Source organism: Hyperolius riggenbachi, chromosome 4, assembly GCF_040937935.1.
Source record: "Hyperolius riggenbachi isolate aHypRig1 chromosome 4, aHypRig1.pri, whole genome shotgun sequence".
NCBI classification, from domain to species: Eukaryota; Metazoa; Chordata; class Amphibia; order Anura; family Hyperoliidae; genus Hyperolius; species Hyperolius riggenbachi.
Window position 1 is genome coordinate 327,407,257 of NC_090649.1, and position 16,242 is coordinate 327,423,498.

At 44.4% G+C, this 16,242-nt stretch overlaps 1 protein-coding gene across 2 annotated transcripts in view; it reads right to left on the minus strand.

The window, feature by feature from the left end:
• Nucleotides 1–16,242, minus strand: part of PDE10A (phosphodiesterase 10A) — a 232,701-nt gene that overhangs the window by 67,372 nt on the left and 149,087 nt on the right. For both annotated transcript variants that reach the window (XM_068279518.1, XM_068279517.1), the window contains exons 10-12: nucleotides 13,088–13,139; nucleotides 5,852–5,994; nucleotides 4,682–4,774 (exon numbers count right to left, since the gene is read on the minus strand). In XM_068279518.1, the coding sequence (XP_068135619.1) occupies nucleotides 4,682–4,774; nucleotides 5,852–5,994; nucleotides 13,088–13,139 (288 nt within the window). The remainder of the gene's footprint in view (nucleotides 1–4,681; nucleotides 4,775–5,851; nucleotides 5,995–13,087; nucleotides 13,140–16,242) is intronic.

Here is a 16,242-nt window from a genome sequence, read left to right on the forward strand (position 1 = left end):
TAAGGACACTGGGCACAGCTATAAGGACACTGGGCACAGCTATAAGGACACTGGGCACAGCTATAAGGACACTGGGCACAGCTATAAGGACACTGGGCACAGCTATAAGGACACTGGGCACAGCTATAAGGACATGGGCAGCTATAAGGACACTGGGGGCACAGCTATAAGGACACGGGCAGCTATAAGGACACTGGGGGCACAGCTATAAGGACACTTGGGGCACAGCTATGAGGACACTTGGGGCACAGCTATGAGGACACTGGGCACAGCTATAAGGACACAGGGGCACATATAAGGTAACAGGGGACAGAGATAAGAACACATCAGGCACATATAAGGACACAGGGGGCAGAGATAAAGACACAGAGAGCACATATGAGGACATGGGGACAGAGAAGGCCACAAGCAGGGCAGAAGAGGACAGAAAGGAGACACAAAAAGTACAAAGGGGACACAGGGACACATAATTAAGGGAGAAAGAAGATCCACAAGATGCCCCTGCACCATGGATGCACCAGGTTTAGTATATATTATTTTTCCTGGATTTTGTCCTCTAAACCTAGGCGCGTCTTATGGTCCGGAGCATCTTATGGTCCGAAAAATACGGTATATAGCTGCTTGCTTAAGGATTTAAACACCGAAAAATAAATGTCAAAAGTGTGGCTTCAGGTGCTGTGCTGCACCAATGGTGGCTACCTTCATCAAAGCACCACCTTCCGTTCTGGCTTTACAACAGATAATTGGTGCTAGGTCACATGCCATAGAAGTAATCCTGTATTCTAGATTCTAATGGTGCCAATACATGATACATTAAAAACATTAAATTTTCCCGTTTATTCAACCAAAACTATCAAATGAAAGTCAAAAATAGTCTTTTTTTTTCGATCAAGAAAAACTAACGAGTATCCCATTTTTTCAATAAAAATCAGATCAGACATGAAAAAAAAGCCTAGTTATCACGTGACCACTCTGAACATTAGTTTTCATGCATTAAACCATTTTTCAGCATATAAAATACTACGCAGCTGAATGGTGGCCACTGTAGGTTCTGTTCTGCTGAACACAGTTTTTCAGGTTTCATTTAAAAGGTAATATAAACCTGAAGCGAGTGGTATATGGAGGCTGCCATATGTATTTCCTTTTCAAAGGACAACTGAAGTGAGAGGGATACAAAGGCTGCCATATTTATTTCCTTTTAAACAATACCAGTTGCCTGGCAGCCCTGCTGATCTATTTGCCTGCTTTAGTGTCTGAATCACACCAAAAACAAGTATGCAGCTAATCTTGTCAGATCTGACAATGTCAGAAACACCTGATCTGCTGCATGCTTGTTCAGGGGCTATGGCTAAAAGTATGAGAGGCAGAGGATCAGCATGGCAGCCAGGAAACTAGTATTGCTTAAAAGGAAACAAATATGGCAGCCTCCATATACCTCTCACTTCAGCTGTCCTTTAAGCAATACCAGTTGCCTGGCTGTCCTGTTGATCCTCTGCCTCTAACACTTTTAGCCATAGACCCTGAACAAGCATGCAGCAGATCAGGCGTTTGACATTAGCTGCATGCTTGTTACTGGTGTAATTCAGACAATACTGCAGCCAAAGAGATCAACAGGGCTGCCAGGAAACTGGTATGTTTAAAAGAAATAAATATGGCAGCCTCCATATACTTCTCACTCCAGGTTCCCTTTAAATAAAGAAAAATATTTTAATATAAATATTATTGCTGAAACATAAATGTATTGAGTATAGAACAACTTATTTTGCCTGAATCAATTTATCTACATTATATATGCTTACATATAGACTGAATGCATATCTTCAGTCATGTACAACTGAGTCTATTATTTATGGCTGTAAACAATAATCCATTATATTACAAATGGTTACATGTAGATTGGGTGCATACCTCCAGTCATGTACTGCTGCATCTATTGTTAATGGCTAAAAGCAATAATCCATTATCCTTTAAACAGATTGGCTGCAAGACAGCAGTGGGCTGAACTACTTTATGTCTTCACATCGGTAGAAGTTATGCCTATGGAACACCCAACCCCACATAGACTGAAACAGGACAGGTATGCTGTCATTACGTGGCGCTAAAAAGGTGTAAAGGAGAATTTGTATAACCACCCACAGCCTCCTCAGTCACCCCTCACTCTGTGTAGATGTTGGTCTCTCCCTCTGTGTATCACCTGCTGCCTACTCAGTCACCCCATACTGTTTAGATGCTGGCTGGTCCTTCTTCCTGTTCTCAACCCTCACAGATCTGCAGGTAAGTGCCAAACAAATGCTGAAGTGGGGAGATGTGAGAAGTGGCAGTGACCGTTTGGCAGCTTTCATGTTTAGAAGTGATGTCACTGCTCACGGTCAGGAGTTGAAAAACTGTGGAGTCTGACTGGATTAGCTGCATGCTTGTTGCAGGTGCGCAATTCAGACACTACATACTGTATGGCAAAAAGATCAGCAGGGCTGACAGGCAACTGGTATTATTTAATAGGAGATAAATATGTCAGCCTCTATATATTGCTCTCAATTCAAGAGTATAAGGTGGCCCTACACATGCCAAAAACCCGAAAACAATTTTTTTTTTTTGCCGAAATATACCTAACTGGTTGATCACGCCAGATGGAAGATTTTGCTTGATCAGTGGTGGGTTGGTCAGTGGCGGTAGCCGTGTTCGATTCCAGGCAACACGTATTGTAGGTAGTGAAGCTTACACTCACCTGTCTGCCAGCGCACCTCCTGTCTCTTTTATATATAGCCGCTGGGTGGGCTCCTACTGGTCTCTTCTCTCCTGTGGCACCTGTGTGACATGAGGCACTAGAGGCCTGTAGTGGTCACGTAAGGTACGTGCCACAGTGCCTGTAGTGTCCAGCCTCTAGCCTTTGTCATGTGACACAGGTGCCCTGGGAGGAAAGAGACAGGGAGAAGTGGCCAGGGTGGCATTGGAGAGAAGCCACATGCCAGTGTACAGGTAAGTGGAAGCCCCGCTGCCAACACTCTGCACAGCCCGGTGGAGAAGACATACATGGGGAGACCTGGGTGGCCTCTAAGAAAGTGTGCAGCTCCACAGATTTTCAAAAGATTTAATGCTGAAATCTATTGAAAATGTGTGTGCAGTGCGTGGAAATATTTGATCAGCTAGATCCCTCTCTTATCAGATTATGATCTGAAAGGGAGCTATCTGTTGGTCACATCAACCAACGAATGGCCAGCTTTATTCTGAAAGACAGACATTGGTCACATTGTGCAGTTGTATAGGTTACTGCTAGAACCGAAAGTCTGGCCACTTCGTGTTCTGGCCGGCCAAAATGCGAAGTGGCTGTGTTACAGCGGCCAATGTCAGTAATAAATTGATGCCAGCACCTCAGACTCCTCCCCCATCCCCCCCCCTATCACCACTGGCAGCTGGTATCCCTACCCACCCTGTATCTTCCCCCTTGCCCACTTCCCGGCTACCGTTCGTAACTGCAGGGAAGTACTGAAAGAAGCAGGGATTCGTGCCAACACTTTCGTTCCTATAGGTGGGCACTATGGAGCGGGTGCCGGCAGAAGCAATGTCTGGAGCGTTCATGCTGCCTGCTCCTCCAAGTGCTTCCCGGCAGCGATGAATAAATCGGGTGTGCAGGGGGAGATAGAGGGTGGGTAGGGATACTGGACCTGCGGCTGCTAGAGGTTTATTAATTTATTAAGATAGAAATCAGATTAAACAATCAGCACTTTTAAACAGATTGGCACTTACCTGCAATCACTAAACTGTGGTAACTGCTGTGTGAAAAGTGCAGATCGCCATATTTATAAAAGGGAAGATTAGCCTGGTCGCATCTTTAGATAGAAATCACCCTCATGGATGCTAAAGATTGCTCAGCATCTATGAGGATGATCTATAGAGATATGATCAGGCTAATCTTCCCTTTTATAAATATGAAAGGGCAAAACTACAAGCACCCATAAAAGAACTCTATCACAAAAAAAGTTGTATGCATACATATAAGATGTGCATTTGTCCCAGAGTATAATGCATTATAATTTACTTTTCTCTTACTGTATGTCATTGTCCTTTACACAAGGAAAACAATTCTGAAATAAGGGCTGGTTCAGACGGACGCTTGCGGAGCGTTTACCGCAAGCGTTCGGACCGTCGCGGTAAACGCTCCCATTCAAGTGAATGGGAGCGTTTACACCAAGCTTTTGCGCGCTTTTACCCGAACGCGGCGTTCGGGTCCCGATTTTCGCGAGCGTTCGGGCTGCCCCTGGAAGCAACATGTAGCTTCCAGGGAGCGGCCAACCGCGACGGCTAATGTTCCCCTACCGGAAAAAAAAAACGCAACCGCATCACGATGCGACCGAAGGCTACTGAAAGCCTGACAGCGCAGCCGCCGCAACGCCCCCAGATGCGACGCTACGCAGACGTCCGTCTGAACCAGCCCTAACTCCTAGGTTTGGGGCTAGTCCATCTACTCGCGGGGAATTAAAAAAATTCCAGTATTTCCTGAAAGATTCATCTTCTACAGGCTGAGTAGCTCAAACAATGGATACAGGCGACTGGCCATTATCCATTACACCAAACCTCAGTTCATGAATTATCCTACTCTGCTCCATTTATTGAAATCAGATACATTGGGAGTTTCTGCCCAAATCATGCAAAAGGGGAACAGAAAAGCAACATTTCACGTTACCTGTTAAAGCGTGGATCTGCATAGGCATCAGGAATGTTAAGAACTTCCCCCGTCCTTGCAACTTGACCAGCAATACCTTTCTCAATGGAGAATCTATATGAAACAAAGGGCAGTGTGGAGGATATTTAAATTGTTACTGCACACAGGTATTTAAAGTCCACATTCATATGCTGTTCACTTAAAGAGAACCTGTACTGAGTAAAAATATTTAAAATAAACACATGAGGTAACTTCAAATGAACATTGCATAGCTACCTTGCCATCAGTTCCTCTCAGAAGCTCACCATTTTCTTCTGGCAATAATCCCTTCCAGTTCTGACAATATTTTGTCAGATCTGAAATATATCAGTTGCTGTCAGTTATATATCAGTTGCTGTCAGTTATAGCTGAGAGGAAAACTGATGTACCAGGTAATGTCCATGTCTCCCTATGGCTCAAGTGGGCGATGTTACAGTTTAACTGTGTGCTGACCAGAAAGCTGTATGGGTAATGGCCATTTTCAAAATGGAGGACGGAAAATTCGCTTGATCACAGTGAACAAACAGGACGCGGGACAGGAGAAAGACACTGAGGAGTAGACTACATGGAAGGTAAGTATGACTTGTGTATGCTTATTTTGACTTTTATTTTCAGTACAGGTTTTCTTTAAAGCGGCCCTGCAGCCGTCCTCTGCCCACGCCATTTCGAAACGATCCTCCGTTCCCCTGCTGCAGCTCACTTTCTCTTCTGGCTGTCACTGTCCACTGCGCCTGCGCAGCCCTGGCCGCGCGTCCTCACTCATGCTCCCGTCAGTAGAGAGTTTCTTGTACTGCATCTGCCCAGGACAGCCCTGGCCGTGGGAGCGCTTATGAGGATGCGCATGGCCAAGGCCATGCAGGCACAGTGGCTGTTGACTTGTAAGTCAGCAGTGAAGAAATGGAGCTGTGGATGGGGGACCGGAGGATCGTTTGGAAATGGTGTGGGCACAGGATGGCTGCAACGGACTGGCAGAAGCCCCAGGTAAGTTAAACTTTTTTTTGACATATCTTCAGGTCCACTTTAACATACACACAAGTAGTTAGACAGTCAGAACTGGAGCGGCCATGATTTTCATATGTTGAGAAGTGGTAACGGAAAAGTTTTCAGCATCTGAAGCCTAACATTGGAAGAGACTACAGTTTAGGATTTCACCTTATTTCTTTGGTCTTTTTGAAAATTGGCTTTCCACCATCTTCTTCCCCGATATCAAAAAGATCAGAATACAGTTCTTTGTTTTTATGGTCAACCTGAAAAAGTGCACAGCGGTCTGCATTCACTAGGTTCTTTGCATATATCTGGAAAAAAGGGGGAAAAATATACTTAAAGATTAACTCCAGGTAAAGTGTCATCATGTTCTCATACATGGGTAAAACAAAATTAACATATTGTTCATTTGCTCACTATAATTTCTTGTGCTGGTCAGTTTTTGAAAAAATAAATGTAGCCCACTTTTTGTTTTAGAAATGAGATTTAATTACTGACTGAATTTCCTCTTTTCATTGGCAGACAAGGAACCTGCACAACCACAGATCAGCATCAGCCATCAAGATTGACAGCTGGGAATTAACAGACAGAAGTCACTGCTAGGGATCATGGGAAATGTAGTCTTGTGTCTGACAGCTGGGACAGAAAAAGCAGTAACCCCTTCAATTAAAGTTCCAGTATATAGTTAAATGGGGCTAGAATTTGCAAAGCTAGTTAAATTGTCATGTTTTTTAAGTTTTAAAATGAAGACCAGGAATTTGTATGGGTACATTTCTAGAAAATCTACAACATCACTTTCAGAACAGTTGTTATAGCATGTAAGAATAAACTTAAAGGGTAAACAAATAAAATAAATCTTCTTCGGCCAGAGGAACCCTTGAATTTTGGATCAGAGGACCCCCATAACCAAAGTTATCTATTTATCTACACACACATATACAGTAATCATGAGCTCCAATGTGATAATTGCAGTGACCATTAGCCCTCAGATGACAAATGCAGCGACCACAAGCGCTCAGGACACAAATAGCTATGCCTATAGAGCGTGCCCTAGTGGCTGCAGCCCTGGCGCTTTGAGTCCGCCAGGAGACAGATGCAACGACCGTGAGCCCCAAGTGACAACTTCAGCAACTATGAGCACCAGGAGAAAGATGCAGCGTGTATTGGCCCCATCTAAAAAGTGTGCTCATTGTAAGTGTGCCCTTATCAGAATCAGAATCATTTATTTTGCCAAGTACAAATGGTGATTTGTACCCAGAATTGTTTTTGGCTCATACAGGTTCTGGAAGGATGGGGGGGGGGGGAAATGTTTGAAAGTCAAGAGCCGAGCCATACTACGGTGCCACCAGTCGCATTTGACAATTATCTGTCATCCCCAAGGAGACATGGGGGGGGGGGGGGGACAGAGGGAGGTGAAGGTTCAAGCAGGGAGGACCCAGTTCTTCATGTATAAAACCTGCAGTGATGGCTGATGCTGCTGAGGATCCCGATTGCCAACATCTGGCAGTGTTGGCCAAGATGTACTAGTTCAGTAGGTGCAGCAGTGTTCATTTCTGTGGTGGGTCACAACTCCTGGGCAGCATTCAGCAGGGCTGGTCAAGAATCTGGATGTCATAGAAGCATCTGGCTGCGGTGGCCCTTACTGCTGGTTTAGTGGCTGGCATCATGGAGGAGCTGAGCCATAGGTGACCCTGCTGCAGTGGAGCAGCAGCCGATGGATTAATGGATGGAAGGAAGGATGGAGCCGGCATCCAGGGAGGCCAAATGTTTCCCATTCAGTGCGGTGTCCTACCTCAGTGGAGCCCTGATATCCTGGGTAGCAGTGGTGGGCTCCTCAAGGCCTGTACCTGCACAGACAACAGACCCAGGCAGTGGCAAGGTGGAAAAAACTCCAGGTCCTCACTCCTTACAACCAGCACCAGTGTCCCAGGCTACACCAGACCACACTGCACACCTTCAGGGGGAAAACAAGGTGAATTGGTAGGGAAAAGGGAAGAAAAACAAGAAAAGGCCAGAATCCTGTGGTCATAGCTGCCAATTAAGGCGCCATCTTCCTGAATGGCAGTTTCTTTTATGCCTCCGCCAGTATGGGAACTAGCAAATCCCCTTTGTAAGTTTAGCCTCCATGGTCCCCAGCAAGGGTAGTCTGCCCCCCCTTTATAATTGCAGGCCTAGTGTGGCCTGTTTTTTTTTTAACTGGTTTGCATTCCACAGATTTTACCCCTTAAAGAGGAACTGTAAGCTCAAAATAATTTATTGCCAGCAGGTAGCCTATACCCAATTTATAGATGAAAACCCAGTATTTTCTGCTAGAAATCCAGCATTTTGCTGGAATTACACCTTTAAGTAGGAAGCCACGCCCCCTCATGATGCTGCTCCGTGGCTGTATATTCATTAAGCTTGTGCGCACTGCCTTCTGGGTAGTGACATCATGGGTTTCTAAGGGGGAAAAAAAACAGCAGTCCTCACTGTCATGAAGGTGGGACATGTGCACGAGGCAGAAGAAGTTTATCTTGCAGCCTCCGATGGGATGATTGATCATCCCTCTCTGCCCTGTGAAGCTGCCGCTGCCACTATCAGGTCAGCGACATGTGTTTAACTCTCCTCATCCCAGCTGGAATCCCTCTTGTCAGCTCTTCCTACAGCCTCCGATGATCTTCTAACTCTGCCTGCATGTCATGTGCATTCACCCGACATGCAGGCAGAGTTAGAAGATCATCGGAGGCTGTAGGAAGAGCTGACAAGAGGGATTCCAGCTGGGATGAGGAGAGTTAAACACATGTCGCTGACCTGATAGTGGCAGCGGCAGCTTCACAGGGCAGAGAGGGATGATCAATCATCCCATCGGAGGCTGCAAGATAAACTTCTTCTGCCTCGTGCACATGTCCCACCTTGATGACAGTGAGGACTGTTGTTTTTTTTCCCCCTTAGCAACCCATGATGTCACTACCCAGAAGGCAGTGCGCACAAGCTTAATGAATATACAGCCGCGGAGCAGCCTCATGAGGGGGCGTGGCTTCCTACTTAAAGGTGTAATTCCAGCAAAATGCTGGATTTCTAGCAGAAAATACTGGGTTTTCATCTATAAATTGGGTATAGGCTACCTGCTGGCAATAAATTATTTTGAGCTTACAGTTCCTCTTTAAAGTTCCTGACATTTTTTACACTTTAGCTGTGTCATTTTGATACAGCTGTAACTTTTTAATTACTTACGCCATCTTAGTGATATACGTATTTTTTTTTCACTACAATCTATGCTTTCTTTAGGTTATATTTTTCTCCCAAAACTATTTTATTTTTTAGTAATTTTATGGGGGGGGAATTAGGTGTAAATGCAGAAAATAGCCATTTTTTTTTTCATTTTTCCCCCTTCCTAAATTGCACAACACGTTCCACAGTTCTAAAACACATAAAATTATTTGGTCCTTCCCGGACCCCATATGCCATATTTTATTTCTAGCTGAACATGTGGCAGACCGTTATCCCCAGCCTGCACATCTGTAGTGATCGAATACGTTCGCTAGGGTGACAGTGGGGCCATAGTGCTGTACAGATGCATCACTAGGAAATGGTAGCGCAATAAATCTGTAGAGCATTGGGGTCACAAACTTTCGCCCTAGCGATCGCAACCGATCCAGGCAGCAATCATTAAAAGTTTATACACTGTCATGTGCATACGCGGGAGCCAGCACAATCACGATCAGCATATGTGGCGGCAGGCAGCGTTTTTAAATGCAGAACATAGAATTTACATCCTGGAACAGCAACAGGTTAATCATGCGGGCTGTGGCCACATTTTTTTTCCCACAAAAAAGTTTTATTGTATAAGCATAATAAACATCCAAAGAACAGTACTAGAATATGAAAAAAAACTCAGCATACTTAAGAATATCCTATATTATATATATATCCTATATTATATATATTAAAACTCAGCATACTTAAGAATATCCTATATTATAAAACACTGTGTCCCTGCATCATCCTCCTGTCCGTGGTTTTGCTCTACTGCGCATGTATAACATGCGGGGACAGGAGGAGGACGGGGCCAGGAAGCCGGGTGGGTGCGCATGCATGCGCACTAACATGCAGCGGTGGCGGCAGGACAGAGGCCTAGAGCCCGTTTTTAAACGGGCTTAGGTCAACTGGTAATTATATAATATACACATCAGAGAACAGTAGAAATTAAAACTTTTTCCTATAATAAGCAGGTATACAGTATTTTCAGAATCCTGACTTAGGTAAGGAGGGTAAAGCCACTATCGTACATATCTGTATTAAGCAACAAATGTAACATAACAATGCATAAAACATGTCTGTATTTCACCATGTTGTCCACGAAAAAGGATGAAAACCGTCATAGGGCATCCCTGAATGGTACCTATTGTACAGGAAGGTCATATATAAAAACTTGTAGAATCTGCAGAAGTGATCCACTTGCGAAATGAAAAAAGGGTGAGAAAATATAGGGCAGAAAGCCGAAGGGCATAGAGCCTGAACAAGGACAGAGAATAAACAGAAAGAAAAGGTGGAAAGGATGAAGAAGGAAAGTAGAGAGATGGCAAAAAGAAGGGCTTCCTGACCCAGCTATCCAGTACTTGAGAGATGCTGTTAACCAGCAGTGCTTTGGAAATCGGTCCAACAGGCCCAGGTAAGGAATAGGTACGTCTCAATTCTGAATGAAACTGCCTGAAATCTTCTTGGCCCAGTAATAGATAGCTTTCCAAAAAGAGCAGAATGTTTGGACAGTCCCACCAGACATGCTCAAAAATTCCAATGGCCTGGGAGCCAACAGAGGTTGGAGCAAGAGGGAAAAACAGCATGCAGTTTGTCAGGTGTCCTATACCATCTGGAGAGGACCTTGTAGCCCATCTCTTGGATATGAGTATTTACCAAACTCTTGTGGGCAAGGAAAAGGATATTTTCCCAATCCAAAGACTGGTCCGCGGTATTACACATTTCCTCCCAGACCTTAAAGACACTACAGATGTAAACACAGCCTCACAGCACGGCTGTGATTTATGAGGGATTGCAGAGTGCAGGGGGACCTTAGTGGGGTTTGGGATAGCAACAGAGGCTGGGCTCTATAGGCAGATCCAGCCTCTGTATGCATATAATATTCTTCAAACCCACCTCGGGTTCTCTTTAAGAAGTTTTTGTTCCTTGTCAGAGTGCAGACTCCATCAACTTATAGAATAAAGAGTTACTATGGCCTCAGTTCACTAAGCTTTATCGAACACTTTAGTAAACGTTTGATCAATTACCCCATGAGTAAAATCTAATTTTGAATTCACTAAGGTATTAAAGATTTATTGAACGTTATATTGATTTTTATTGATAAAACATTTGATAAATCTATAACATCTTAGTGAATTCAAAATTGGATTTTACTCATGAGGTAAATTATCAAACGTTCGATAAAGTGTTCGATTAAGCTTAGTGAATTGAGGCCATAGTACGGCGGACCGGGTGCCCTCTTGGCATAACTTTTAAAAGTAAGGTCCCTGAGGAAACCGCTCTTATTTAAAAGCTTTAAGTACAAATGACCTGATCTGCATGTAAGCCCATTGAGGGATGTCAGGTAAAGCCACTCTGTCCTTAAATTTGGCAGGCACCACAAAAGTATGTGCCGGTCGGGGAATTGGGTGGAAAGGAAATGAACATCCCACCCTGGGCCAAACCCTTTATTGAAAACTAAGCTAGAGAGAGAGAGAGCTCAGAGGGCCGGATATTTGTGATTTCCTACAAAACTTTTTAAATGCTGTAAGAGTAGCTATAGTTGAAGGTGGTAACGGGTTTTGAAGCTGGCGGGCTGTGGCCCCATTTTTAATTCATGCAGCCTGTGGCCTCCTTCAAAAAAACGTACAAAAGCATTTGTGTTTAGCTACAAAATAAAAAAGATCACACTTCCTCAGTCCTCCAGTCTCATGGTGCAATCTTCCACGCCAAGCAGCCACTAAGCAACTGGCTTCAGGAGTCACACATGCAATATTATGCCTCCACCGCAGCAGAGGGATACTCAATATACAGAAATGGGACTATTTTGTTTTCATTAACATTATAAATTATCACATTCTGTTTTCATTAACATTTTAAACAGCATTACACATTTTTTTTTTGAGGGGGGGGGGGGGGGGGGGGGGGGGGGGGGGGGAGTATGAACAACTTGCTTACAAAAATTCAAATGGTTGTTGCAGATGGAAATTGCCCATAGCAGCTACTGTGTACAGAGTGGCGCATAAAAAACTGGCCCGGAGCCTGTCACATGCGCCAGTATAAAGGCGGACTGGCAGCCGGTCCCCGGTACTCTATTCCCTGCTGTGTGTGTAGTCTCCAGCTTAATCAAGTTGGTTTAGTCTGCATCTACTGCTGTATGGGAGCTTTACCCATACGGAAGCAGATGCAGGCAAAACAGGCTTCATAAAGCCGGAGAGGCAAAAACACACAGCAGCAAGAATGGGAGGAGCACAGGAACCAGCTGCCAGAGTCTGCATCTATACTGGCACATGTGACAGGCCAGTCTTTTGTACCCCACCCTGTATTAAACAGGTGCAGTTGTCACAATCTTGAAGCAATAAAGGATTTCTATGCTTGCTTCTTAAAGAGACTCTGAAGCCTCGTTAAAATAATGTTTTTATTTTAAAAAGCTCTTAAGCATGTTTGCCCTAACTAAAACACTGCATCCCCGCGGCTGAAAACTAAAATTAATCACCCCAAACTCGCTGGGGCGGATTGTGGGGCTCCTCCCGTGAGAGGGAGAGCTTTTGGCTGCAGCTCTGCCTCTACACGTGTCCATCTGCAGCAGATCTCCACCTCTCCCCACCCCTCTGTCTTCTTTCACTGAGGGGGGCGGGGGAGAGGCGGAGAAATGTGCGGATTGACGCACATGGAGGCAGAGCTGCAGCTAAAAGCTCTGCCTCCTTAGGGCAGCAAAATCCACAACCAAGAAAGTCGTGGATTTTGCCAGGGGTGTTATGGGTGATTAATTTAGTTGTCAGCCACCGGGATGCGGCGTTTTAGTTAGGACAAACATGCTTAAGAGGTTTTTAAAATGAAAACATGATTTCAAGGAGGCTTCAGAGTCTCTTTAACTGTGTGGACTAAGGGCTGGTTTACAGTAGCTGCGCCAGCGGATCAGTTGCCAGACACATTCTATGCCTTTCTCAATATAATGGCAACGGATCCACGTCGTGCTGAAAATGCATGCAGCTGTGTGTTGTGTGCTGCAACAGATGCATGGCCATTACATTGTAACGGCAACACATCTGGACAGCAACTAATGCAATGCAACAGCCCTCATGTAGTGTATTCACTGTAAATCTTGCCTAAGTGTAGACTTCAGCATGTGCAGGAAACAGACTACTGAAAACATTAAAAAAGATAGCATAAGAAAACATTTCTTACCATTATGTGTTCAAGTAAAGAATCTATTGCAACTATGTTATCAAAGTATGTTCTGCAAAATAAAGAAGAAGGAAACAACTTAGTTCCAGCCAGGAAAACATTCAGCACACTGTCATACATCACAAATGCCAACATCGTTTGGAAGGGAGAGGAGACGCCAGCTAGTGAAAGAGGGAGGCAGCCATTGCTGACCTCTACACCTGCACAAGCTAGCTTCCTGGGTGCTTTGCTGATCTGTAAGCAATAACGTTCTGGGCTACAAACACAGAACAAAGGACTGGTGTTGATTCTTGGTGGTCGTAATCGCCTCCAAGTATCTGGATAGGAGAGACCAAGAACCCAATAGTGCAGTATCGTTTGTAAAATTTGGATATGTGAATATGTAAGTATTGTACTCAAAGATTGGTTGCACTGTACTGCAACCACCATTCAGGCTTGTGGGAAAATAACTGTCCCTGCTCGGTATTACAGGTCCACTTGGCAGGCTCTGGTCGGTCGCACTCCTTGGTTTAATTGAGAACTCAGTGTTCACAATATAAGACCACGAAGGGTAAAAAGCTAATCTGTATACACTGTTGGGGACGCCCTAAGTATCTGATCATCAAGTAATATCTAGATGTAAATCTTACCTCCTTAAGGAGAAACCACAAAGGTAAGTATATGTTTTATTCATTCACAATAGTCTATTGTGCATGAATAAAACATATACTTACCTTTATGGTTTGTCCTTAAAGGGAATCTTAACTGTAAAAAAAAAAAGTTTCACTTACCTGGGGCATCTACCCTGCAGCCATCCTGTGCCCTCGACGTCAGTCACGTCTTCTCCGGTCCCCCACCGCCAGCTAATTTCAGTTTTGCCTACTCAGAGTTGGCGGGCCACCACGCATACATTTGCACGAAATTCCCGCTGGTGCAGGAACATATCGCGGACATTAACACATACATTTTTACGCATTACAGGTGCCCTTTAGTTAAGGGTCTCTTTAACCACTTGATGACCACAGTGCTAACCCCCCCGCTCCCCCCCCCCCCCCCAAAGACCAGGCCATTTTTTGCAGTACTGGGCTGTGCAAGCTTTTCAGCCGCCGGAGGGGTCCGATCGCTGCGGCCGTTTATTTTTTTTCCCAGCCTCCTCCCCTTCCCTTCTCCCCTCCGTCATCAGAATTGGAACAAGACGGCGATCCGTCCTGTTCCGCATCTCATAGGCATCAGCCTATGAGAGGACAATGCTCCCCGGCCAATCAGAGGCGGGTCATCCCCGATCTCGTACAGCGCTGCCGGGGCCCGCAGCGCTGTACAGTTGTAAACAAAGGAGATTTCTTTCCCCTTTCGCTTACAATCACGGAACTCCGTTCCCTGTGAAACTGCAGCCCCAGGACTTGACGCCAATTGGCGTTAGGCGGTCCTGAGGCTGACGCCACAGTCATGCCCATTGGCGTGAGGCGGTCTTCAAGTAGCTAAGGAGGTAAGATTTACAAACTTCTAGATAGGACTTGATGATCAGATACATAGGGTGCCTCCAACAGTGTATATAGATTACAACAGAACAACAGATAAAGACTTCTGAATTCACACCAGTTTCTTGATTTGCTTCTGTTCCAGGTGAAAAAAAAAAGTACTAAAGCCAAAGGATCAGCATAAAAACCAGGAATCTCCAATTTTCACCAGATGTTAGCATTGACAAGACCCATATAAACAAGGTAATACAGGGTGGAGCATATAAAAGGCAGATAATTAACCATCCTATCCCTAAGTTAATACAATTCAAAATTCTCCACAGAGCTTATTTGACCCCTGCCAAGCCATCTAAGTTTGATCCTAGCAATCAGGTGGTGTGCTGGAGATGTGCTGCAGTCGATGCAGATTTAGATCACATCCTCTGGACCTGCCCTGGGATATCTCCCCTCTGGAAGGCCATATGTGAATATATCACCAAAATTACAAAAATAAATAATTACACTCTGTGACCCTTATTACTGTATACTCGGGGACACCACCAGACTAGCCAACACGCGTACTGAGAGAACACCATTAGGCCTTTTGTTATATTACTATCGCAAAGCAATAGCGCTGCACTGGAAAAAAACAAAACTACCATCAGTACAGTACTGGAAAAAATTAATAAATGATTCTCTACATCTATATAAGGCTGCATATTTAGCTAGTTGCTGCCCCCAGAAATTTGGGAAAGTCTGGAAACGCTCGACCAGTAATAAAGATACTAATTAATCTATTTGACTGTCCATATTTTGGTATGTTATACTATGCTTTCAACGCAAATCATAAGGGAATATGCAGTTTTGTTTTATACTGAACCTGATTAATATATGCTAACCGGCTGTTATCCTAAGTACTATTCATAACTAATATACTGTTCTGTTTGGGTGGGGGAGGGATTTGGGGGATGGGAGGAATTCTTGGTGGTGTGACATGTGCATGTTCTGTTTTTATGTTCCTCTGGACCGACCTGCGTGCGGGTACCAGAAATCTTTGTTTAAATGTTACTTTTGAAAATTCACAGAAAAAGAATGAAAAAACCTGTTACTCACTCCCTGCTCCAGCTTTATTGAAGCCTGTGTCACGTGTATTTGCTGCTGTATGGTTAACACTCTTAGCAGGGAGCAAGTAACAGGTAGCACAGGGATGGGGTGGCCTGCATCGGCCTATATACTAGCGTTAGTGGCAGGCAGCCGAGGTCGTTCTTATATGCACCACCCTGTACTTTGCTTTAGAGATTGATGACATGTATTCTACTTTCTTGCATTTCTAACAGCATCAGAGAAAAGATGGAGCTTGAGGTTTCTACTGTAAGTGCCCTTCATCAATTTCAAACGTATACAATCAAATTATAAAATTCATTGCAGCATTTGACATATTCTTACATAAAAATTCACCTCGTTTAATTATTGATTTATAAAGGGCCAACATATTCCGTGGCTCCTTATTTTACATTATGTATGATGCCCAGGGGCGTAGCAATAGGGGTTGCAGAGGTTGCGACCGCATCGGGGCCATTGGGCCAGAGGGGCCCCGGAGGCCCTCCATCAACTACAGTATTAGCTCTCTATTGGTCCTGTGCTCATTATAATCACTTCTATAGATACTTTGAATAGTGGTAATCATTAAACTGCTCCCCATCCCCTTCCTGCACCTCT